This window comes from Tenrec ecaudatus, chromosome 6 (assembly GCF_050624435.1).
Source record: "Tenrec ecaudatus isolate mTenEca1 chromosome 6, mTenEca1.hap1, whole genome shotgun sequence".
NCBI lineage: Eukaryota > Metazoa > Chordata > Mammalia > Afrosoricida > Tenrecidae > Tenrec > Tenrec ecaudatus.
In genome coordinates, this window is record NC_134535.1 from 117,334,662 (window position 1) to 117,361,825 (window position 27,164).

The 27,164-nt window shown below is 44.2% G+C and overlaps 2 protein-coding genes across 2 annotated transcripts in view; one reads left to right on the top strand and one right to left on the bottom strand.

The window, feature by feature from the left end:
- GUCY2C (guanylate cyclase 2C) overlaps positions 1–9,646 on the top strand; it is a 91,256-nt gene extending 81,610 nt beyond the window's left edge. The window contains exons 23-27 of the mRNA XM_075553086.1: positions 1,306–1,480; positions 3,320–3,418; positions 5,216–5,310; positions 7,179–7,255; positions 9,254–9,646. Of these exons, the coding sequence (XP_075409201.1) occupies positions 1,306–1,480; positions 3,320–3,418; positions 5,216–5,310; positions 7,179–7,255; positions 9,254–9,428 (621 nt within the window). The 3' untranslated portion in view covers positions 9,429–9,646. The remainder of the gene's footprint in view (positions 1–1,305; positions 1,481–3,319; positions 3,419–5,215; positions 5,311–7,178; positions 7,256–9,253) is intronic.
- Positions 9,647–20,747: 11,101 nt separating this feature from the next.
- LOC142451349 (small ribosomal subunit protein uS8-like) lies at positions 20,748–21,101 on the bottom strand. The gene has a single exon (XM_075553200.1). The coding sequence runs from the start codon at positions 21,099–21,101 to the stop codon at positions 20,748–20,750; it is 354 nt and encodes a 117-aa protein (XP_075409315.1).
- Positions 21,102–27,164: the final 6,063 nt, after the last annotated feature.

Sequence of the window (27,164 nt, forward strand, 5' to 3'; positions counted from 1 at the left end):
ATATAATTGCTCATGTAATAGCATCAATAAGAGCTCTCAGAAAAGACTTCCCTTTCAGCATCTTTCTTAGGCCAATGCTCCTCCTTAGTATTAGTATTAATATGTAGGCATATTAATTACAGTTCCTGTAAAACAGAAAATTATTATACATTTCAGAGAAAGCTGGCAAAAATAAATTAACCAACAGATATAAAACCATACATATGATTGTGTCAATAAAAATACACCCACTTCTCATTTGGTGATGTGATTCAGATCCTGGTCTGTTTGTAAAATCTGTGTTCTGCAAGAGTTGTAAGTGTACCCCCTTCTTTAGCACCAGTCTCTCAAATTGTCATCACCCATCAGACACCTCAGACATATCCTGGGATGACTTGGCCCCCTTTTTGCACTATGGCTTCCTCACCCAGTGAAGTCTATGGGGATTGTTGATGGGGCGGGGTACGGGGGGGCGGTGGTTGGATGGTGCCTGTCACCTACCGCCCACCCTGAGCAGGGTCCTTATTTGTCCTCTGTCTATCCCAGCCACTCAGTCCCACACAGTCCCCTTCTCTTTATACCCTCTTCCAACTTCCTCCACAAACCCCCCTGTCACCTCTAGCCCACACCTGGACTTTCCCTGCCTCTTCATGATATCATCTGCCATCACCCCACACACTCTGACATCACGGACTACTGGGAAAAGGCAGCCCACAGCAGTCAAATGCCATTCTCACACGGCCTACTCATCATTGTGACCTTAGCTTATCATCTGGAGTCAACCGTGCAGGGCTCCCCAGGACCCACCTGGGTCCCAAGGTGGGACCTGAACCATCAGAGACATAACCTGAGATTCTTTTTCAAAGATAAGAGATAATTAAGATAGTCAATATGTAAGCGGTGGGTATGATGTGAAAAATGATGAATATTAACAATGACTTCTCAGAAACTTAAGGGTGTTCTTCGAAATTTCATAAAGCAATGAAAAATCCATTAGAAAGTGTCAAAAATAACTGCATAAATTGCATAAAACTGTTTAGGATGTTTACACATTAAAATAATTGCCACTACATCTGGACAATTTATATCGATACACTTCAGTGACTAAAGCTTCTTCTAATTGTGATATTCCCTGTTTATCTGGACTGAACATTGTTAAGTAGTCAACACAGAACTCCTCTTGAACTGGCCACAAAAAGGGGTGCAGGGCCATGCTCACATGGACTTTCCCATAAACTTCAGTGTTTGAGATGTAAATACCTGTTTCTATTTAATTTGCATGCCTTTAAGAAGGGTGGATCCACTGATGAGAAACTATTCCCATAGGTGGAGACCATTGGTGATGCCTATATGGTAGCTAGTGGCTTGCCTAAGAGAAATGGCAACCGACATGCAATAGACATCGCCAAGATGGCCTTGGATATCCTCAGCTTCATGGGGACCTTCCAGCTGGAGCATCTTCCTGGCCTTCCAATATGGATCCGCATTGGAGTGCACTCTGGTATGGAACTGAGCATCTTAGTTAGTGGCAACCATACGTACCTCTGTATACCAACAAAATTAGTAAGGGTAATGGGTCTTCAAATATGATCAGTCTTCACATGAGGTTTACTTTTGAAATCTGAAACACATGGGATCCTGTCATATATCTTAACAGATTTCACTTCCATCCATAGAGAACTCTAGGAAGTAGCATGAGTTGGTTACCTTTGACTCCTGGAATGAACAACGCTACCAGTTTCTACAACGGAAGCTTTGGACTTCCTATGTAGTCACCATATTGAATATTTCATTTGTTCCCTCTCCATTTGCATGACCTCTCTCCATCCCTCCTCTGTATATTTTCCCCCAGTAATTATCATAGTTGCTTTCATGGATTTGTTCAGCTGCCAAAAGGAAAACCAACTACAGCTAGTCAAACCACTAGAATAAGAGGGTATTTATGCTCTCCGTCCTTTTCCTCTTCTGCTCGCCTTCCAATGACCACAGAATATACTCAAGTCACTTCAAAGACCATGAAAGCTGTCCACTCTTGAGAGCTTGTTTGGAGGTCCTAGCAGGGGAGCACAGCTGCTCTACTTGTATACCTTTGACTGAAGGATGGTCCTCCTTCTGTCGTCTTCTTTACTGAATGTGTAGTTTCGGGAGGGATGCATATGGAGTGGTGTGGGAGGAAGGGATCACCCACCTAGCCAGCCAAATCACCTTCATGGTGAATACACCATCACGATCAATGGAGTGACATGTCGCAGCCAGATCACCCTCACATCCAGTTGTCCACCTTTGAGTTGAGAGATTTGAGGAGATGATTTACACATATCATAGAATAAACATAGTTAGCAAGGAACTCTGAAGGCAGTTAGATTGATTCTGTACAAAGTAAAAATTGTCAATACATTTTCCAAGATACTTAGCTCAGTAGTCAACTGCTATCTAGTTGACTCTGATTCACAATCATCCTGTAAGACTGAATAGAACTGCTCCTTTGGGTTTCCAAGTCTGTAACTCTTTAGGAGTATAGAAAGCCCATTCTTTCTCCTGTGGAGCAGCTGTTGGTTTCGAACTTCTGATCTTACAGTTAGCCCAGCACATAACTCACTATGCCACCACGGGGCCTATTTTCCAAGACAAGTCATCATATAGCCATTTTTAGAATAATCCTAGGACTTCCTCCAAAATTCATTATTAAAAAAAAAACTTGATTGGATAGTTGACATTGTTAGGCAGTTTCTCCTTGAGTGAAGTTAAATCACATTTCTAGGCCCTTGGTTGCCATTGATCGTTCTCCTGCCCTCTAAGCTTCACAGTGGAGCCCTGGTGGTGCAGTTGGTTAAGCACTCCGCTATTTACTGCTCTGTGGGAGAAAGGGATGGTAGTCTGTTTCTAAAAAGATTACAGACTTGGAAACCCCATGGGGAAGTTCTACTTTGTCCGTTCGTATCATTTACTGTGAGTCGGAATTGAGTCTGTGGCAACAGTTTAGATCTTTTTGGTACAGCCTCATGAAGATGACAGGTTAGAGGACAGAAAGACATCCAGGGAGAGAGGACGTTCTACCTCTGTGACCTAGATAGCTGGACAGCATATTGTAACGTTCAGTGTAAAGATTCTTTTTTGTGCTGCCACAAAATGCTTTCTGCAGCATGCGTTGAATACTGACGCTCCAGCTTTGGGGAACGCTACTTAAAGCCCGCGTGGCAGTTCCTATGCCCCATCCTCAGCACGTCTCTGTGGCATGAGGGCTCAGCACGGCGGCACTGAGGAGAGGCTCGCCCGCCTCCCTGAACTCCACGCAGCAGGTTCAGTTCCTCTGCTTCCTGTGTTCTGCCCTCTATTTCAGGTCCCTGTGCCGCCGGAGTTGTGGGGATCAAGATGCCTCGTTATTGCCTCTTTGGAGACACCGTCAACACAGCCTCCAGGATGGAGTCCACAGGCCTTCGTAAGAATGGGGGTGTATTTCTTAGAGGACAAAGACCTATCTTCCAGTAGAGGGGAATCTTAAGACAAAATGTACAGTCAGAGGTACAAAGAGCAGTGAAATGGAGGAGTCGTCCTGGTGGCAAAAAGGAAAACCTTGTGTCATTTCAGCACTTGCTACATTTGCTTTTGTTGATGACATTTATGGATTTTATTCTTCCCTCGCAGCTCCCTTTTGGACTGTTACAATTATTCTTGGCTCATTTGTAGTGTATTCACCTAGGTCCTTCCAGGAAGAGTCATGAAATTTAGTACAAATGCATGCAAGGTTTTGAAAAGTCAGTGGGGTAGATATATACTATACACCCTGGTCCAATTTCCTATTTACCTTTTGTTTAGTTTCCTAGAAATGGTTTAGCAAAAAAAATCTAGATATTAGTTATATGCCAAGCCTGCATATTAGTTATATGCAAGGCAGGGGAGGCACATGTTGCATATAGTAAATGCTCAATAAATATCATGACAATATCATGACAACAAACAGCATTGAAGAGAGGAGGAAACCACTGGTTCATGTGGGTGGGGATTTATGAAAACACGGGAAGGAGAATGATACTTTGACAAACAATGAGTCCTAGTCAGTCAAAGTCGACTTGCACTGCCTCTAATGACAGCAGGTCCTGGCTTGTGTAGGGGGATAAATCATGATGGAAAGGAAAGAGCAAGTTTGGAGTCAGGTAGACTTCAATCAAATCCTAACCAGAAAATCACTTACTATGTAAATTGGAGAGAAATTATCAGATCCTTCTACAGAGAAGAAAGATGAAGATATAAATTGAGGATGGAATAAAAACCTTCCTGGGAGATATTGCAGGCAGATTTGATGGGACATATGGAAACCCTTAGCAATCCTCTGATGGCCGTAGATGGTGACGTTGCCGTCACACTTACTACTGTTATTGTTTGTGCCATGGCTACTGGCACCCACAATAAGACAAGTGCTTTCCAGCAGCACCTATGAGTCGGAATGCCCTCATCACTTGCTTGTCAGAAGGGTAAGAGAATCACTGAGAGTAAGATTTGAGAAAATCCGGACTCTACAGCTCTCTGCGGAATGCTTACTTTTCGCTCAACACTACAGTTACTTACAAAGGACCTTCAAAGAGTTTGTGGGAAAATTCCATCATCTTTTCATTCGAAAGGCCCATGAACATTTTTAAAACCCTCTAGCACTGGAACTTTTACATGGGACTCAAAACCAAATATCAACTCCCAAGCTCACCATCCAAAACCAGGTCCCTGGGGCTACTTTCTGAGCTAGAACAAGAATCTACAGAGCGCAGCCAGGGGCTCTCTTCCATTCTGTACCTGTGCCCGACCCCCTTTCTTTCTTTTCATATGTGGTAATATGTCTTATCTGACCGATTCATTTTTTAAGTGTTCTTCCACTAAAGTCGAGAGAAAAATGAAGCTTTCTACTCATGTAAAGAGGTAGTCTCAAAACAGATTATAATAGCAACTGTACAATACTGCTTGCCATGATTGAACTGTAGAGTGTGCATGTATTAAGTCCCAATTAATTATTTTTAAAGAGTCTCAGAAACCTAGAGGGGCAGCTCTCTCCTGTCCCATAGGGTGGCTATGCCTTTCCATCGACTCCATGACAGTGAGCTTGGTTCTGAAGGCCCCTGAAGTCTCTAAGACACAAAGAACAGCCCCCCCCCCCAAAAAACAAGCATCCCAAGTTCAGGAGAAAGAAACGTGGCCTCTAACAGACGGCAAACCAGACCTGATTGTTTCCCACCTGTTTTCATTTCAGCCCTGAGAATTCATGTGAGCGGCTCCACCATCGCCATCTTGAAGAGAACCGAGTGCCAGTTCCTGTACGAAGTGAGAGGAGAAACGTACTTAAAGGTAAGGAGGCAGCGAGGCTGCGCGCAGACACACGTGTGCCTCCTCTTTGGAGACCGGCCATCCCGAATGGACACGCACTGGTCGGAGACGTCGAGGAGCATGAAGAGGAAGAATCCCTTTGGATGCGCTTTCCCATGATCACTCACTAATCCCTGCAGGGGAGCCACCACCCAAGAATGTAAACTCAAACACCTCTTTACACCACCAGGCACCTTGAGATATTTTGAGCAGGGCCAGTGTGTGGGAAACATAGCCTCATTCCCTCCCTGTATAGTCCAGATGGTATTTCCCAAGCCCTCCACACCAGAGGACAGCAACGTGGCCTAGGACGTATTTAACTTCACTCAGTCTCTCATCTTTGTACTTATGTCCCTGTTTTCACTGCAAGATGCGACTGCTGTTGAAGGTCAGCTCATGTCACTGTCCTGAAGCAGTGAGTCTCAAGCATGCCCACGAATCCCAGACTCCTAAAGTGCAGACACCTGTGCTCTCCACCCATCAGTTAAAACCGCCTGATATATATATATATATATATATATATATATTTTTTTTAAGTCTGATGAAGTCAACTCTCACTCATGGTGGTCCCATGTGCCAGCCTAGAACTGTGATCCACACAATATCTACGGCTGTTTCCATCAGTAGAGGGTCACCCTTATCTTCTGGGTAGACCCAAACTCAAACTCCAACCTCTTGGGTAGCAGCCGAGCCTGTCAACCCTTTGTATCACCCAGGGACTCCAGATCCCGACCAGGAATCTGTATTTTAAATAAGGATTTCAGCTGATTGTGACACATGCTAAAGAGCAGCCTGGCCGGCTCTAAACGCTCCATGTTTTCCCTAAAATGTAGAGCAGCGGCCCTCCAGACTCCCCTTACCATTTCCATTTGCTGCTTTTCAACCATCATGATAGTCTTTTGTACATCTGGCCTGAAACAGGGCTTCACCAGAACTACATAAGAATCACCCGTTAAAATATAGGTTTCTGATTGAGGAGCACTGTTGGGAAAGGGACATTCTCAGCAGGAGGCCAAACCAGACTAAACTGGTTCCCCAGCCCTGGCCTGAAGCTGATTACCAGTTGTGAAGCTAGCCTGCTCCCGTAACCATTCTGCTCCAAATCTTCACACGTTGCGTTGCAAAAGCTTATTTCCATGGAGCATTGTCCTGACATCACCCTTGCTTTTCTGAGCCCGCCACAAATACATTTTTTTATGCACAGAGCTTTTCCTCCAAAATAGAAGAGTGTTTTGGATTAGTACAATCTAAATGCCCTAGAAAACACTAGTTTTTTTCCTGAGAAATTCTTTTGTTAAAATCTAGTCATCTGGTATCCCCTTCAAACATGTACTCTAGTCAAGATGGGTTTCCGGTAAGTTTACATTCATTTAGAGCCTCCACATGGGCACAACGGAGCAAGCATCAGTCAGTGAGTGTTTGGAATGATGCACATGTGCATATGATTTACACAGTCAGGGAAGGTGGCAAACGAAGGGCTAGAAGAAAAAGAGGATGAAGAAAAGCAATTAGATTGGTTGACAGCGCAGGGTTACAGGTGGGTGCTCATCTGCTGGGTTCTTACATTATTGCTAGGGTGATATTTTGAGATAGTTTGGAGTTGCTAAGAAAACTCTACTTGAGAAAACATATCTGGTGAACAAGAGATCTATTTTCAGAAAAGCGTGTGGAAAGCAAGCTCTGTCTAGAGATCATGCAAATTATGTCAGAAACCTATGGCAGGCTTCCATACTGGGGCTAGTGAGAAATGGGGAAGTGCGATGTTCCTGGGAAGAGAGAATTGTAGGAACAGGGACCTAGGATTGCTCGTCTCATCGGTGCCCATGACGCTTACCCTTTTTGTCCACCAGGGAAGAGGGACGGAAACCACCTACTGGCTGACTGGGGTGAAGGACCAGGAGTACAACCTGCCAACTCCTCCCTCTGTGTAAGCGGCTCGTGTGGCGGGAGGGAGAGGGGCACTGAAGGCCTGGGCTCTGTGAATTGTGCTACACACAACCAATTTCATTTGGGAAATGTACTTTGTTGGTGGAAACACTCTACTGGATATTAGGTAAATGAGCACTCACTGCCATCAAGTCGATTCGGACTCATCGTGACCCAGGAAGACAAAATGGAACTGTCCCTGTGAGTTTCTGAGTCCATAAATCTTTATGGAAGCCAAAAGCCTCCCCTTTCTACTGGGAGTGGCTGCTGGTTTGAAATATATATAGAAGCAGCTTCAGAAACCTTCCTTTCCTGGTGGCTGGAAAATATGTGTTATAAACTTGCTCAGAAAAAGAGATCAGTTCAGAGCTCAAAAATGCTTGTCTGATGAGCTCTGGTGGTGCTGTGGGCTAGGTGCTAGGATGCTAACCATAAGGTTGGCAGTTCCAGCCGTCCTGCCACTCAAGAGCAAGGGGAGACTTTTGCCCCTGTGAAGATTTACAGTGCAGTCCCTGAGGTGGACTCAACTTCATGTCAGTGGGCTAATGTGTGTTTGGAGTCCTGGTGGACCAGTGGGCTAAGTGTTTGACTGTTAACCCTAAACTCAGCTCCTTGGAGGAGAAAAATGAGCCTGTCTTAGCATCGCTATGGAACAGTTCTACTGTGCCCTGTCAGCGGCTCTGAGTTGGAATAAACTCAGTGGCAGAGGGTGATTGTGTGTCTGAGGAGCCCTAGGGGCACAGCGGCGAAGCACTCAGCCACTAACAGAGAGGTTAGAGGTTGGGACACACAGACTGTGCTGCAGGAGAAAGATAAGACGACCTGCCGCCGTAATGGTTACACTAGCACCTTGGAAACTACGGGGCTGTTCGACTGTGTCCTGCAGGGTCACTCTGTGTGAACGAGGTGACACAGCTCTCGCTATTCCAAACTGGAAACTAAACTGTTCTAAGTTCTCTGCCCACACGATCCTCTCTCTGAAGTACGTGTGAGACAAACGAATGTTCTGTGTTGTGTACCCTTTCCCACAGCAGCGTATGCGAACTGAGTTCTCTCTAACCGTGCCTCCTCCTTCTAACACAGGATGCTTTCAGGGTGGAATTGAACCATCACTGTGAAATTGAAATATAGCTTTCCATTTGAAATACAGTCTGCCTACTCCCTGCCTACATATGTAGCAAGAGTGACTATCTAAGCTCATTGAAAGCAAGGGTCCCTTCGCAGTCTTGGTACTTCCTGGGTCTAGCAGCATCCATAGCTATGCAGAGGAGAATCCCCATCCACCGAAGGCCAATTGCCCCAAGGCAGAGGTTAGACTGGCCTCTGGCCTCCATCCGCCAGCCTTCTTTGATTCTGTCCTGACACCAGCCATTCCTCCCACAGCACTCTACTTCTCTGTTCAGTTTACTCACAGACAAAACTCACAACTAGTGGCATTCAATGGGAAGGCTAATAGGTTCCCACAAGGCAGGAAGAGAAAACATGGACGATGTAGTCATTGGGGCACAGCACACCTCTGCTCAGCCAGCAGCCAAGTCTCTCTGCTACTGAGTCTCTCAGTCCCCGGTCTCTGCATACTTAGGCCAGGAAGTCAACCTGCCACTCTGCCTCACTTCCTCATGGTCTCGATGGCACAGTTCCTGGGCTGTGTCCTGGCATGAGTACTCTGGTCCATCTGCTGCCCCTGCCACTTCTCCATGCACTCGGGTGGTGGCTCTTCTTTCTTGGTGGTCATGGGAGAGTCTCTGTTCCTGCTTCCAAGATGGCTCACTTCTACCCAGCGGAATAGGAAAGCTGGCCAGTCCCCTGTGTTTCACACCCTGTATCTGCCTAGTTCCACCCAATTGTTTAGTGGGAGTTAGAGAAAAGGCACTTCACCACACTAGCACAGGGTATGCAATTAGCGAGGATTGGGTAAGCTGAACTGGTGATTCTCGAGCTAAGAGCTATACTCCATAAATAGCTGATAAGTTCCACTTTCTCTCGCCGTCCTCTACAGGGAGAATCAACAACGCTTGCAAGCAGAATTCTCAGACATGCTTGCCAACTCTTTGCAGAAAAGACAGGCTGCCGGGATGAGACACCGAAAACCAACAAGGATAGCCAGCTACAAAAAAGGCACTCTGGAATACTTGCAGCTGGACACCACCGGCAAGGAGAACACCTATTTCTAAAGGAGACCCATGGACTCGGGTCGATAAAATCCAGTCTCACGTGTCCTGGAAAGCCTATACTTTTCTGAGCTGTCAACGAAAGAGAAAAGGACTTAGATGCATTCACCTTGGAAATGGCTGGATTCTACGAATCAAATGTGAGCTCTAATACATTAACTGCCTTCTGCTCCAGGGCCTCCCACCTGGAGAACAGGAGGAATGGAGTGAACATACTACCTAGACCTTGAGGAGATTTTGTTCTTATTTCATTTATGCTTTGTTTACTCCCCTCCCCCCCCCCATTTTCATGAAAGAGTTGTGTTTTTTTTTCAATTGTCCCAATTATATTTTAAATACCTGTGGCCATTAAATTATATTTAACTCATAATTTTTGGAGAAAATATGTTATATTTTAGACAGAAATAAAAGTTAAAAATGTACCGTGTCTGTGAATGTGGCTCTGTTAGATCTCTCGGGGGAGAGATCTACCTCGGTTCTTGGCTCCGCATGAGAAAGAATTCATGCCGAAGCCTGGTTTGTGAACCAAATGAGTTGTATGAGAGTTACACGAAGTTTCAGGTTTACACAGGCACCCGCAGGGCTCTTCACCCCGTACAGCCTGCCTGGACGCTGCTCAGAAAGTCACACGCTCGCTCCGGGCTCCTGCCTTTGCAATTATCCCGCAAGTGGACCACTCTGGTCGAACCCACTATCTGAACTGAATTTACCTGGCTTAGGTGGACCAATCCAGCTGCAGCGCCCACCCAGATGTACCTCCCCTTGCTGGCTGGAAGCCTGAACCTCTGAGCATGAGCAGTGGACCACTCCTTCATGGCCAGTAGCTCCAACCTCTGAACATGCATAATGGACGCCCCAGTCCCTGAGCTAAACTACCTAACATCTCCACCTCTTGTGCTCCCTGGGCAAATAGAACTCCCCTGCACTACAGTGGAGTAAAACTAGCATTGTTGCTTAGGGACAAGAACCCCAAAGGTCAGTAGTACCTACTGCACCTGAGGAGATTTTACTGTCTGTCCTTGTACCCAGAGAAATAGGACCTGCAACTGGCTTGGGTCTAAGGCGAAGTCAAATCCTATTTACCTGTGAAGACAGTATTCAAACTCTGCAAATATCCCCCTGCCACCATGCAGCAAGAAACCTTGGTGGCACACTGGTGAAGGGATTGGCTGTTCACTGAAAGGTTGACCATTCAAACCCACCCGCTGCTCCACTGGAGCAAACACTAACGATCCGCTCCTGTTAAGATTTCAGCCTACCCCTCCCCCCTACCCCCCGAGGGGGACGAAAAACAGACACATGGGTGAAGAGAGACAGCGAATGGGGTAAGATATGAAAATAACAATAATTTATCATTTATCAAGGGTCTTTGGGAGTGGGAGGGGAGGGAGGGAAAAGGAGGAGCTGATACCAAGGGCTCAAGTAGCAAGACAGTGTTTTGAAAATAATGATGGCAAAATATGCACAAATGTGATTGATACAATTGATTCATGGATTGTTCCAAGATCTATAAGAGCCCCCCATAAAGTGACTTTTTAAAAACATGATTTCAGTCTAGAGAACCCTATGGGGAAGTTCTACACTGGCTAAAAGGGTCCCAATGCATCAGAATCAACTCAAAGGCACCCAACAACCATTCAACTGCTCTCCCAGGCTCCTCCTTTGTGCTTGGCACCACCCATGACTTTCTGAGAAAATGGCAAATATCAGCTATTGTGTAGGCTTAGACTCTGAAACTAAAAACCCAAACCAACTGCCGTCAAGTCCATTCTGACTCATCGAGACCCAACATAGGGTTTCAAAACCTGTCAATCTTTCTGGGAGCTGACCACCTCACCCTTTCCCCAAGGAGCAACTGGTGGATTTGAACCACTGGCCTGTCAGTTAGCAGTTCAATGCTTACTGGACAGCACTACCAGGACTGCTCAGATTCAGGAAAGGCAAGAAGAAATGTGTGGCACTTCTGGCAATAGGCTTCTAAAGGGAAACAACTGCTTCACACTTATTACTCTTCCCCTAAATCTCTGCTCCGGAAATCACTCCAGAGTGTATGAAGAAGCCATGTCTTCTCTACCACAAAGGAAACCAAGAAAGACAAAAATTGCCTCCTGCTGAAATAGATGAGCATTTGATAGACAGTAAGAGTTCTCACTCAGACTCTGGAGGTTTGTAGTCTGTGTGTCCAGCACAAGGAGACTTTCTGCAGGGCATGGGACAACATGCATGTTCCCGGTAAACCCAGAAAGCATCTCCACTTATTCCAGGGTCTGTACTTGGTATTAGGGGTACAGAAACATGTCTGTCCTTTGAGGCTTTGGATCTGATAGAAGAGAGAAATGTTAGGAGATAGGTGGGTTTGGGTACCAAACAGTGTTTTTGACATCTGGCAAATTTAGCAACTCAAAGACCAACAAGAGAAACTCAAAATCTTCTTTAATGCTAATGGTGCATTGACTGTACAACCCTCAACTGAACATTCCAGTGTTCACCTGCCCTCACAGAAGCTGCATGATTATGACCTTGAAGTAGAGGGGTGCTTGCTCCCGTAAGCAAACCCACTGCCATCAAATTGATTGTGACCTTATATAGGGCTTCTGAGACTGCATATCTTTCTCCAGCACAGCAGTTGGGTTTGAACTGTCAACCTTGAGGTTAGTAGCCCAACATGTAACTGCAGCACCACCAGAGTTCATTTAACACTGTGGATATGATGCTAGAGATGACAGTGACCTAACCATTGGATCCAGCCAAGGGCAAAAATCCATCATCTGCTCTTTTTTTAGTGTTTTTAGAGGAAAAAGACCCCCAATTATCTTTATATTTTTATAAAGAATCCTTTAACAGGATTCTTAAATTAAGCCTTAAACAGAACCAAAAAAAATTATCTAGATGAGGAAACCATCAGCATGAGGCCACAATGATCTCCAAAGGGTTGGAGGCCATGTGGTTAATTATAATTATAAAAAACAAAGGCAATCCGCACAAGGTCATAATTGGGCAGATCTGTTCATCACTGTCACAAGCAGGCCTACAGAAACAGGGGAAAGACCATGCTTAGGATGCACACACTGCAGATTAGAAAATCCTAGCGAAAAAAATAATAAAATCCTACCGGGTTAGTTCTGAGGTCCATCGTGGTGTGACTCCTGATTATGTGGCCCTAATCGTATCTGGCCCTCAGTTGTATGGGCCAACACCTCATATTTTAGATGACACGCATCTGTCAACCAATGACGACACACCCAGGCAAATTTTCTGAGGCTAAGACGGCCCCTCTCTGGGCTGCCCAGAGGAGCTGCAAACATACTCTGCCCCAGGGCAGAGCTAGCCACATAATGGTCAGAATGGACTCCAATGAAAGCTGAATTTATGTCTACTCAACTTAGAGTTAAGGCTCCTACTGTAAACCACAGCCTTTCACAAATCAAGTCCTTTAGAATTTAAGCTCTGATCCCCTCGCTGCAAATTAATTCCTGTCTCTAAGCCCTTGAGCCAATCTGTGGGGTCCAGTCCCATGAGTGACTGGGGTCCTGCGGAAACGATGGTTTCTTGAATGGGTAATACCTCGGTTCTTTGCTTTGCATGATGGAAGAATTCACGCTGAAGCCCACCCACTTTGTAGTCCAAGGGGGTTTTCAGGAAGGACAGGACAAGTTGCAGGTTTGGCAGTCTCAAAGGGGTTCACTTCTAGACAGGGGAAACCTCGTGGAAGAGAGCAGCACCCACATGTGTGGAAATGGCGGGGTGTGGTGCGGGGGGGGGGGGGGAATCCCAGGGATGGAGGGACCTAGGGAGCAAGGAGCAGGAGAACACTGAGGCCAGAGAGCAAGGGGGCCAGCACCCAGGGGCAAGAAGGTGAGGGAGCAAGAGAGCACCCTAGAGTGTGGCTCCCTGCCTTTATTCTAGACCACCCACTGGCTGCGGGAAGGCGTTGACCCCATTGGCTGGGTTGAGCCCACCTGGGTGATGGCATGAGCCTGGGCCTCATTTGGATCGCCCAGGTGTACCTCCCACCTGGCTGGGGGCTTAAGTATGAGCCTGCTCTGTTTGTGGTCTTCATAGGCAACTAATGGTTGCCTGATTTCTTTTCAACCTCCTGTATGGGGGCCTTTGCAGGCATGGGAGGGACAACCACTGTCCCTAAACTAGCTACCTAACATAAGGAGACAGGGTGGGGCACAGGGGATTAATCTCCAATATCAGGAGCAGAGCTGTCTAGTTTATTCAACAATGGGGTTATGTTGTAAGGAGGCCTGTTAGTCTTCAGTTAGCACACACACAGCCGACTAGGCAATGTGTAAGCTCTGGACGTAGTGAACTGTTTAGGGGAACACTTCCTATTAAGTGGTAGGCATTTAAGAGACAAAGGGAGTCCATTGATTCTTGAGGCAGAGAGACCAAAGAATCTGACTGCTCTTAAAGATAGGCATTCTTTAGCTGCTTAACTGGAGCTGGACCCCTGTAGGAAACAGCTCTATATTAGCATTTTAATGGAGTTCAGTTGTGGAGAAAGCTCTCTACCTGGAGGGTGTATATTTGATGCTATCCTTATCTGGGGACTGTGGAGGTGTTCCTGGAAACACTAGTGCTGGTTTTCCATGCCCTTTGGTCACAAGTGTAGAGATTAGGCCACTTACACTTTCTTCCAGGGCTTCAGTTTCCTACACCCATCAATATATTACAACTCATGGCACTGTTATAAAGAATATAAACACAGAACTTACTTATCAAGCACCTATCACACTTTAGTAACATATTACATTCTCAAATGATCTTCCATTTTCCTCCCATCAGAACTAATAATGTTCAAAACAAAATCCACCATAAGTGTATAGAAGTTCACTTCTTTTCAACAATTGGCTACAGTACTTTGAAAAGATAACAGGAAAATAAAAAGAAACAGAAGCAGAATCTCTAATGAGTCCCTGTCTATTTATTCAGCATCAATTTCAACAATGTTTTAGCATTTTCTCACTCTTCCTTATCTTTGACCTACTTCTCTTATTTTTGCGAGAGTATTCTAAAGACAATTCCAAATGTCATAGCATTCAAATACCATTTCTAACCTATAAATATTTCCCTATGTCATTTTAACTTAGGGTTGACATAGATTCAGTAAATATTTTAGGCTTCTCAGGTCGGACTGTCTCCTTAGCACTGTTCACCCTACTGGTGACAAACCCACCACAAAAAATACATCAGCAATGGACATGGCTATGTTCCAATAATATTGTATTTACAAAATATTAATGATGGTCTGTAGTTGGCTGATCTTTGCTCTAGCATATCTAAAATTCTTACCATCATTATTAAAATGCCATTTCACATTAAACTAAATTAACAATGATTACTTGATATGAATTGAAGCATAGTTTGTATTTATTCAAATTTCTCTGGTTGTTTCAAACTTTATTTCTTTTAAATAATTAAAAACTATTGCCAATGACATGACTCCCTAATGCTTATGAACCATGTATCACTCCCTATTTGTGCAACTTAAAACCACTTGTTCAGAGAAGCCTCCACCTCAGATGTGATCACTTTTTCACTTAGCCAGAAATGGGAGAGAACAAAATAGCTCCTGCCATACAACATTATGTCACAGCCAGCCCGATTGAATAGACTCTATTGCCTTGGTGTTATTACAGGGACTAAAATACTCATTGCGTTTAGAGCTGAAACACCCTGGGGCAATAGGAAGCAGATGATGGCTACCCCAATGTTGTGAACTCCAGACCAAATACTTGCTTTTGAGGTAGGCCAAGAATTAGCAAGCTAAGAACAACATACATTTCCAAGTTCCACATTTTCTTTGCTCTGTGTGACAAGTATTAGTTTTACAGGAGTAGTTTTTCCCTTACTGAATGAATGTTATCAAAATTTTTGCCTTGTCAGTCCTACGGAGGGGACTGGACTGGTGGCTCCTGGAGGTCATGGGAAAGGAGAAGGTGGGGGAGAGGAGAGCAATGAGCCAATAATGACAGGTACAAGGGAATAGTAAGGGTTCTAAAATTGATGGAGAGGAGGATGTAATTCTTCTGGTTGTGTTTGACCAATAGAATTGTATCTGAGAGGAATTACTGAGGTGAATGATAGTTAAACATAATAGTGGGGCAGGAGGAAAGGAAAAAGGAAAACAGGAAAGAAGATGTAAAAAAATATATATGTATATATGTACATATATAAATATAGGTTTATTTGTTTATATGTATATAAATGCAAACACAATAAGGAAGCAGATGGCCTTTGAGCCCCTACTTAAATCTTATCTCAGTACACGAATAGTTTGTTCTAATAATGTGGCATTGTATGACACCTTCCTGACACTGTCACTGAAGACAAAATGGGTACATAAGCAATTGTGGTGAAGAAAGCTGATGATGTCTGGCTATTAATGTAGTGTCTGGGGTCTTAAAGACTTGAAGTCAAACAAGCAGCTATCTAGCAGGGAAGCAACAAAGTTGACATGGAAGAAAGCACACCAGCCTGTGTGATCATGAGGTATGACAGGAAAAGGTATCAGAAGTTCAAAAACAAGCAACCAAATCGATGTGAAGAGGTGTGGATGGAGTGGAGACCCACAACCCACCTGCAAGATAATTGGACAGTCCTTCTCAGAAGGGCCACACGGGAGGGAAAATAAATCTAGGGTGTGGTATATAACTGATGAAACACATAACTATCCTTTAGTTCCTTAATATACCTTCCCCTTACTGTTATGGGTTTTATTTGTTTTATCTCATTAATCATGTCAGACTTTTGTATGTTCATTTGCACAATTAAGATCGTTCAATTCCTGTAAACCAAGATAGATAACCCTTCAGAAACAGAAACAGGAGTAATGGTTCCCTGAGAGATTGGGAAGTGGAAGTGGGGGGAGCACAGGGGGTGGGGGAAGAGGGGAGATTGATAGCATTGAAGACTGTATAACCCCACCAGAGGGGACTGAAAAACAGAATTGTGTGTGAATGGATATATTGGATGGTGTAAGATAAAGCAAAAAATTTAAAAATGAAAATAAGGGTTCCTGGGGAGAGAGGGCGGGAGGGAGGGGATAAAGGGGAGCTGATATCAAGAAGTTCAAGAAGAAAAAAATGCTTTGAAATTGACTGTGGTAGCAATTGTACAATACTGTTTGAAGTGATTGAACCATGGAATGTTATGATATCTGTAAGAGTTCCCAATAAAATGGTTTTTAAAATAAAATAAAATTGAAGGATCTACACAGGGAAAACAATTTTTTTTGCGCCTTATGTCTAATCCTCATTTTATTAAGCAGTGTTCAATTACTGAAATTTTTGCCTGGAAAGTGAAACAGCCATGTATTTTAGCCCAGTGAACTGTCCTGTAGGTGAACATACTCCTTTTCACACTCACATTTTAAGTTCTATTCCATTAGCTACATCAAGGAATTACCAAATGTCCTCTCTATGCTGTTGATATTATTGTTTATGAACCTGATAATGTTGCTGCTACAATAGTCAGGGGTAAATATAAACATTTGATATATGAATGAATTTTGAGCTCACAGGTCATTGTAAGCCCTAATCTAAAAACAATTTGTGACCCTGCTCAATATTTGCCCTTGGTACATGATCATGGAAGATATGAAAGCTATAGAAAAGAGTAGTAAAGAAATCAGATGGTGCCTGGCTATCAGAAAGAATAGTGTCTGGGATCTTAAAGGCTCATCTTAAAACAAGGAGCCATTTAAGTTAGATGTTAGCTAAGTTCGACACATGGAAGATGCACACCAGCCCATATGATCCAAGGATTTCACGTGGTAAACCCTAACATCAGAGGAAGGAGTTGTATTAAAGCTTAAATTCTGAATATCAATTTGCAAAAGACTATGACAAAGTCCAGAATTCATTTGTAGATCCCCACACACACATTGTATTTAAGCCTCCATTGTATTTCCTCAGACCATTGGACAGGGATGTAAACAGTCTAGTCCACAGACATTGTACTGGAAAGTTGATTAATGTACATATACCCAAGCCAAATTCACTGCTATTGAGGTACTGTTAGGTTTAAATTTAACATTTTACCATTTGTTTTCCTCCTTGACTCATTTTTAACTTGTTCTACTTTTGTTTTGCAAATGGGGTTTTTGGTGTTTTACTTTATTGTTGTTTTTTAAAAATTATTGTATTACGGGCTAGTACAACTCTTATGAAAATCCATACATACATCAATTTTGTAAAGCACGTTTGTAATTCATTGCCCTCATCATTCTCAAAACATTTGCTCTCCACTTAAGCCCCTGGCATCAGCTCCTCATTTTTTCCCCTACCTCCCCGCTCCCCCATCCCTTGTGAACCCTGGATAATTTATAAATTACTATTTTGTCATATCTTGCCCTGTCCGAAAACTCCCTTCACCCACTTTTCTGTTGTCCGTCCCCCATGGAGCAAGTCACATGTAGATCCTTGTAATCGGGTCCCCCTTTCCAACCCACCCTCTATGTTCCCAGTATCGCCACTCACACCACTGGTCCTGAAGGGATCATCCTCCCTGGATTCCCTGTGTTTCCAGTTCCTATCCGTACCAGTGTACATCCTCTGGTCTAGTCAGACTTGCAAGGTAGAATTGGGATCATGATAGCAGAAAGGGGGGTGGGGCGGTGGGGAGGAAGCATTTAGGAACTAGACGAAAGTTGTAATTTTCATTGTTGCTGCATCGCACCTTGACTAGCTCATCTCCTCCCTGTGTCAGTTTTCAAACTATTGTTCCTCTTCCAAAACTACCGGTGGCCCCACAAGAGAAAGATGAGGCTTCTTCCCCCTATAAATACTTTACAGTCTTGGAACCCCAAAGGGACAGTTCCACCCTGTCCTATGGGGTTGCCATGAGTCAGCATGGACTCAATGGCAGTGAATTTGATTTTTGGTTTAATATTTTGGGATTCTGACTTTAATAAACAAGCTGGGCTTTTCTGAGCTGCTCTCTTTCAGCTACTGTCCCTGTGTTCAGCACGGCCCATGGAAATCAAGGAGAACTTGCCTGCCAGAAAAACGTGAAGGAACCCAGGAGTGTAGAAAGGGATAAAGATAACAAGACCCCTTGACTACCTCCCCGAGGGCGCAGACAGAGTCAAGATGATGCAAAAGAATCAGAGGGCAGCTCGTGAGAAAAAGTCTACGCAGATGAGAGAAAAAGGATGCCTGGCTAATGTGGGAAAACGAGGATGTTACGACTAACTAGATGCATCCTATGCTCTATCGACAAGAGCTTGTAGAGTGAACAATCATTACACATGCTGTAACTTATCCCTATAAAACAGTCCATTGTAAACTTGACCTTTCCACCTGACTCTGCGTGGTGTTTTAGAATCCTTCTGCAAAATAAATAAGTAAAAACCAACCAAGCCTTTGAAAAACAAAAAACAGAATTATTGTATAAAGAGGAGCTCTGCTAGCCAAAAGGTCAGCAGTTCAAACTCACCGGTCACTCTGCAGTCTGCTTCCAGAAAGGTTATCTGATAAGACTCAGAAAGCTTCTGAGTGTGCAGGCCGTTTTCTGAGATAGGCCATAGCAACGCATCTAGACCCTCAGTCTTGGCTATGATGAGACACGCCATTCACAAGCTAATTAAAAATCTCAAGTACAAAATAGAAAGAATAATTTTGTGGGTTTTTTTTAAAGATCGTTTCATTGGGGCTTTCACAGCTCTGATAACAATCCATACATCAATTGTATCAAGCATATTTGTATGTATGTTGCCGTCGTTATTTTCTAAACACTTACTTTCTATTTGAGCCCTTGGTATCAGCTCCTCTTTTTTTATCTCCCACCCTCATGACTCCTTGATAAATTATTATTATTTTCATATCTTACACTAGAATTTTTAAAGAATTTTCTCTTATACCCTCTGGAACACAAAATGCCAATAAGAAAGTGCCAGGTATTTATCACATTAGCAGAGTGGACTAAGCAAATATAAAGGGTTTCAGAACGTAAGTGGTTCTTAAAGGAATAAGCCCCTTAGGGAATGCAAGGTTGGCACCCACTGCATCCGCGAACAGGTAGCCAGCCTTTCTCAGGCCCTCTCCTAGAATTACCTGAGAGCTGCCAGAGCCTATTGCTACATGGATGGTGGCCTGTGAACAACTTCTTGCTGACCAGCAGAAGGATGCTTGGTTCGCGGCTGGCAGTTCCAGTGTAAGGACAGCATCTAATAGGGAAAGGTGCTGCATTAAGACCGCTAGGTGGGAAGACCTTAACTGAAGCAAACAAGAGCAGGTCAAATCAACAGCCTGAGCTCTATGCTGTTTTCTTAACTGTGATGGAAGACACACCATGGTGAGAGCCCATATGTTTGGATTTTTACTGACTCATGAACAGTGGCCAGTAGCCTGGCTATATGGTCAGGCAAATGGGCAATGGAAAACAAGATTTTTGAAGGAACATGTAGGGGTAGCAAGGACCTATGGGAATTTAACGGGCACATCAGAGTAGGACATGTGGATGCCCATCCGAAGATGCCCCTTTCTAGCTCAGAAGGTGATTAGAACCACCAAGTAGGCAAGTTGGCTCTTTCCCTTGAGGTAGACAACTGGGCCCAGGAGATGAGCGAACATGGGGTGCTGCAACAATGAAAAGATGGACTGAATCTAGACACATCCCTCTTACACCCTCTGCGGCACAAAATACCAGTAAGGATGGCCTTATCGTCTAGCAGGAAAAACAGAGGTTACAGATGCTTGTGGGACAGATTCTTCAGGGGAAAGGTCCTGCACATAGCTGATAAATCACTTATGTTGGGCCAATGACACCAGGTGGATCCTCGCAGGAATAGACAGTAACTCCAGTTTGAGGCTTGCATATCCAGTAACCCATAAGATGCTAAAAACACCATCAAGGGGATAGAACAAAAGACACTGTACCAGTTTGGGCCACCAAGTGATATCTGCTCAGACTAAGGAATACACTTCATAGCCCACGGGGTGCAGTAGTGGTCCAAGAAGCATCCTATTAGCTGGGCACGCCATGTTGCATGCTACCCTCAGAGGAAGGGTTTGACAGAGGAGCGGAATGGGCATGTTATCCAAAATGGTGGAGTTTGGGTAAAAGGGGAATAAAGGCGCGAGGGGCTGCTCACACTCAACATGAGGGAGACAAGGGAGGAGCACCAGATAGATTCTTATGTTTCTTAGAAGAGTCTGGGGAAAGGGAGGTAGGGGAAAATGCTGGTCCTACGGTACATTTCTTCTGCATGTCACCTGAAGTTGATTTCTTTTTTTCCACTCGGAATTTTATTTGTTTCAATGCATTACATCCCTAGAAAAAGAAGCCCAGGATTGTCCCTCCCGTGTGTTTTCACCTGGCTTCCTCATGATCCATGATGCCGGCGGAGGTCGTCAGCACGATGAAACCGAACTGCCGGGAAGGGAGCAGGTTGTTCTGCCACTTCTCTAGATCTTTGAGCTGCACGTCAAATCCAGGGCTAATCACTCCGCACTTGATTAATCTACCCCTGAATGTCACTACAATTTTCCGAGCCCTGTGACCATCAGTGATTTCAAATTCACCAATGTAGCCATGCTTCATCATCAGAGTTAGAAACCGGACAATGATTTTCGAGTATGGCCTAATGAGAACCTGGCACTTGCCTCTCTTCTCAGCATTATTGATGCTCTTGAGAGCGTTGACCAGGACGTTCATGCGCACCATTATGGCGGCATGGAAAGATGGCAGAAAGGAAGTTGCTTTTTTTCTGCCGGATGCTATGGTTCCAGGACCAGGGATGCAGCTCTGAGTGTCAGAAGCAGGGATGATCCTTCAGCAAAAGACTGTGACTATTCCCTGAACCTGTGTGTGAGACTTCCCGAGGGTCTAATGGTATGGAATGTACCCTCTCCTGACAAAACTTGTGTTGACTGTGAATACTGTTGTATTGCCCAATGGTCAAGAGACTCCACTAGTCTTGTACCTGTGTAATCCCACCCAGCGTGAGTGGGAATCGAGGGAGAAACACTTGCTAGATTTGTTTTGCTTCCAGCAATCTGGGCTGGCGCTGCAGCTGAACCTGACATCCTTTCTCAAAGTGGAAAAGTTTGGGTAAACATAAATGACACTGAACAAAACAAAAAAGCAAACTCACTGTCATAGAGTTGTTTCTGACTCGTGGCGACCTTATATTTAGCACAGTAAAACTGTCCTTGTGAGTTTCAGAGGCTATAACTCTTTCCAGGAGTAGAAAACCGTTTCAAACTACTGACCTTGAAGTTAGGAGCCCAAGGAGTAACCCACTACACCACCAGGGCTTCTTGTGACAAATGAAAGAAAGGAGGAAAATAGAGCTAATAGTAAGAAATGAACAGATGGGTTATACAGCAATGAAAATCTAACTTTATGCTTAATTCCTTCAGAGAGACTCAAGGGAATTATTTTCTCCCAGTTCAAATACAAATGGGTTAATGGCTAGAAGAGACAGGGAGTAACTTGAATTATAGACCATTCATATGACCCCCTATGGCTATAGTTCTTTTTGTGATATAATTCTGGACATTATGCACGTGTGGCTATCATACCATTTTAGAGTGCATTCCTATACATGGACGGCAGTAGGGGGGATAAGACCCGACTTTAGTAGAGGGTGGTAGAAGGATGTAACTCCTGTAAAGAGTTACAGTCTCAGAAACCAACAGGGGTAGTCCGGCCTTGGCCTACAGGGTCGATATGGGTTGGCATTGACTCAATGGAAGTAAGAGTTAGTAGAGGATGTGAACCAAGCCGCTCCCTTTGTTTTCCTTGGACATATAATGGTACCGTAATACAGTTCTGACACACTTCTTATCGGGAAAGCCAGACTTCTATCTCCTGACTGAGCATTGGTGGAAGCAAGGAGAAAGCAAGAAAACCTGCTGTGACTTCGGGACATCTGGGGGCTTCTGGCTCTGTAGCCTGCACTTGGTTCTGCCGACCTCTTATTTTAGACCGAACAGCACCCACTGCCACATGAGACAGTGCCTCAAAGTTTTGTGAGTTTCTGTGGGGATTTTCAGCAAACCACAGAATCCAGGGACATGAGGGGATATTCACAAAGGAGGTTTGGGAGGCAGGGGGCAAGTGGAGGAGAATAGCATCTTGGAAGAGTTTGACTTTTGGGTTCTCATTATCCTCCACCTCCTTAGGACTAATCCAGTATTAATTTTTCTGGAAGCTTATTGCCCCAGGTATTGATCACATCCAAAGATGAAAAGTCTCGAGAAAGCAAATAAAAGGGCTTCACAATGTATGTAACTAATATTCCCGGATAAATGAGAGTAGCTAATGCAGCTCGTAAATTATAAATATGTAGTGATTTTAAAATTTGAGCACTGAAGCAAAGGCAATAGATGATGTAAAGATGAAAAATAAATCCAATTGAAAAAGTTATAGAACCAAATTAACACAAGGAATGTATCCACAAGAAAGATAAAAATATAATTTTTGGAAAGGTCAGGAGATACATAGCAAATTCAGCTTAAAATAAAATGCAAATGAAGGTTTGATAAATAAATTAAGCATATTATATAAATTAAGCATGCACAAGAATAAACTCAAGGTGGATCACAGACCTCGAACTTTAACCCCAAACTATTAGGGCCATCAATGAGGGAATTGGGACCAACTTGAGAACTTTGGCGCAGGGAATACACAGGCTATCAGAAATAGGGAAGGACACACACACAGAGGAGGCACAAATTGACAAATGGGATATACTGAAGATAAAACACTTGTGTACATCAAAAGAATTCACCAAGAGAGTAATAAGAGAGTCCACAGACTGGGAAAACATCTTTAGCAATGACACATCAGACAAAAGCCTTATTACTAAAATCTACAATACTCTGCTAGCTTCCAAAAAGAAAAAAACTAATTGCCCACTTGAGAGGTGAGCAAAGGACTTGAACAGAAGTTTCACAGGGGCAGAAATCCAAATGGCCAACAAACATATGAGAAACTGTTCCCGATCTTTAGCCATAAGAGAAATGTAAATTATAACAACAATGAGGTATCACCTGACACCCTCAGAGGTAGCCCAATTCAAAAAATCAGGAAGCAACAAGTGTTGGAGGGGCTGTGGGGAGACAGGAACTCTCATTCACTGCTGGTGGGCCTGTAAGTACATACAGCCACTATGGAAATCAATCTGGCGATACCTAAAACAGATGGAAATAGAGTTACCATATGACCCAGCAATCCCCCTACTGGGCATATACCCAGAAGAGGCAAGGAACAAACCAAGACCAGACATCTGTGCTCCAATGTTCATTGCGGCACAGTTCACAATTGCAAGGAGCTGGAAGCAACCCAAATTTCCATCAACTGACGATTTAAAAACTGTGGTATATACATACAGTGGAGTACTATGCATCACTAAAAAGCAGTGATGAACGTATGAGGCACATAGCGGCATGGGAAGAACTGGAGGAAATCATGCTAAGCAAGGTAAGTCAGGCACAAAAGGACAAGTACAACATGAGCCCGCTGAGGTAAAAAAAAAATGCAAAAGGGGCATAGGGAAAAAGCTACTGTATACAAACATTTTTGGGGTGAAGACTGGGTAGTATGGCAGAGACCAGATCAAAACCAGGGATGCACATGGTAGACAACTGGGGAGGAGGTGGGGAAAGGAAAATAAAAGGATGAATATAAGGAAGAAAAGGGAGCGGGTTCATGGGGCACTAACCCACCCAAGGGGAGGGTATTGTTTATATCTCCACAGGGAAAGCGGGACCAGACTTCAACCCAGTGCCGCAAGGTGTGAATGCAACATCTCGGCATGGAGTAGGGAACAAGTGAAGAGGTCTGGGAGGCTGGCCCCAGCACCAAAAATTAAGTGGATTCCTGCCCCTCCCTGAGAAGAATTTGTTTCAAAGGACGACATTGATTCTGCAGCTCCGGGATAGGGACATATGTGATCAGAGAACACGGGAGCAAATGAAGGGGGAGGAGGAGACAGTGGAGCACAGCCTGGCCCACGAGGCCGTGAGGATGATGTTCCTGATTAGAGCAGCCAGTCCACAGAGAGGACAACATAGCTGGCCCCACTATGAGGCATGATGCCCTTCAGTGACCAATGGCGCTACAGAGGACAACACCGGAGACACAGTGTGGGAATTGCACCTGACCTGATCCCACCACACCGAGGCAAAGCACTGGGGGAGTGCAGCAGAACAGCAAGGGAATGGAGCAGCAAGGTCCCCAGGGAATGCTGAAAGTGGACTTTGGGGCCAGGGCATGGTGCCCCAACAGACTGGACTGGAAAACACTCCTAAAGGCCAACAAATGATCCTTGAACTAACCACAAGCTTTTCTTTCTTGATGTGTTTTGTTTTGTTCTTTGTCAGTGGTTTGTTGTTGTTGTTTTGTTGTCTGGTGGTATACTGTTGCTTTGTTTTCCTCTGTCTTGTTTTTGTGCATGTTATTATCTCCACAGGTCAGTCTAAATAAGACAGGCTGGATGAACTATCTGGAGGAAAAACAACGGGACCGACAGTTCTGGGGGGACTTGGGATAGGGGGAGGTGAGGGGGGGGGTGTAAGGAAGTGGTGTTAACAAACGCAGGGACAAGGGAACAACATGGGACCCAAATTGGTGGTGAGGGGGGAGTGGCAGGCCTGGTAGGGAATGATCAAGGGTAAGGTTACGTAAAGAAGAGGTATAGCTGTAACCCAGGTGGGGATGGAGCATGATAGTGGGGCAGGAGGAACATCAAGGGAAATAGAAGAAAGAGCTAGGAGGCAAAGGGCATTTATAGAGGTCTAGACAAAGACATGTACATACATGTTACATACATCATAAGGTTGGTGGGAAACACAGTATGGCCCCTGAACTCACAGGTGAAGAAACCTAATACCTGCACTAGGGTAAGACATGAGGGGGGATGAGATAATCAGGGAATGTCTGCCTCCGTAGGGAGACAGAATCGTGCTTGCTTCGGCGGCACATATACTGAAACAAGGAGACAGAATCAACCATGTGCTCACTGTAAGGCAGCATAGCCGTTAGGAGAAGCTGCAGGATTGACATTTGCTAGTTTCTCACACACCTCTCGGGCCATCTGATTTCCATTCAATGTGGAAAAAAGAGTCTCTTCAATAAGCAGTAGAAAAACTGGATTACTAATGCAGAAAACAAATGAAATTATATCTATGCTACACTCCGTACACAGCAACAAACTCAAAATAGGTCAAGAACCTACATGTGCAAACTGAAACAATAAAATTCCTAGAAGGAAATGGGCAATACAGTCAGGCTTCGCTTCTCACAATAGATTATCTAGTATAATAAAAGCACAAACAGTGGAATACAAAATAGTTAAGTGGGACCTCATAAAATGTTTTAACTTTTGTTCATCAGAAGACAACCAAAAATATGAAAAGGTAAGTCTCTGACTAGGAAAATACTGAGGGAAACCCATATATCTGCCAGGAATTTAATGTTCAAATTATATGTAAGACACTGGCAATTGAACAGGAAGAAGGTAAGCCAACTTAACACGAGTGGATGATTTGAATAAACATTTCACTAAAGAAGGCATTAAAGTGGCCACTGAACACATGAAAATACGTTCAGTGTTATTAGCCATCAGAGACGCCAATCAACGCCATGATGAGATACCATCTAACCCTCACAAGATGGCTTAGATTTGAGAAAAAAATAATAGAAAATTGCAAATATTGATGAGACTAAGGTCAAACTAGAACCCTTGCAGATGGCTGGTAGGAATGGAAAATGGTTACAGCTGTTGAGCAAACTGGTACAGCTGTTGAGAAAAAGTGTGGCAATTTCTCCAAAAAAAAATTAAATATGGAGTTACCATACAACTAAGAAATTCTATTTCTACGTATATAGGCCAAACTACTTGAAAGCAGAGACTCAAAAAGAGATGTGGGAAGCAGAACCAGGAAGGGAGTAGATGCACACACATTCACTACATCCATACGTTAAGGAGTCTAGGAGGCCAGGGCTCCCGTGGAAGGAGACCTTCGAGTTCGTGGGTTGGAGATGAAGTCCAACTCAGGAGATGAGTCACATTCTGCTGAATAAAAATTATTCCCCACAATGTCCCCCCATAATAACGCCAATCTTAAGGTGCTTGCAAGCACATGGTTGCTACTATATAGGCTTGAAGGTCAACTTTGTGAGGCTATTCACCTGAAGGTTGTTTGCCATCAAGAGCAATCAGACCCTATTGAATGTCCCACTCTAAGTAAGGCAGCCACTCCCTCTGGAAAGCTTCAAAGATCATTCCCCTCCAGAAGACTCAGAGATGCCCAAGGTGAAGCCAGCTCAGAGATGACTAGGCTTAGGTCACCATCTTAACTCTAGAACCCACCCATCATGTCACCTACGTACTTTCCTATCACAGGTATACCTCTAGCATCTCCCCTTCATCCCCCTCATGTTATGTGTATCCCTGTAATAGAACCCCTTCCTGTTAACATATGTCCTTGCATGCCCCAGATTATATAAGTTCATGAGAGAATATATGTTACTCCCTCATTCTGGTTCTAGTCCTCATGGAAGCGGTAAGCCCCTGCGTGCCTTGTCTCGTGTCTCTTTAATGTACTCCTCAATTACACAACTGCCCCCTTAGTTCCCATCTGGATGCGGAGCTGTAGCTCCCAGTACCCCAGTGTTCATTGCAGCATGATTCATAGTAGCCACAATGTGGAAACCACCTCTATGCTCATCCACATGAATGAACAAAATGTGGCACAGCCAATAGAACCGAAGTCTTCA

What these genes read in the sequence shown, in the direction of transcription:
- LOC142451349 (XM_075553200.1), bottom strand. Translation starts at nt 21,101, where the DNA reads ATGGTGCGCATGAACGTCCTGGTCAACGCTCTCAAGAGCATCAATAAT.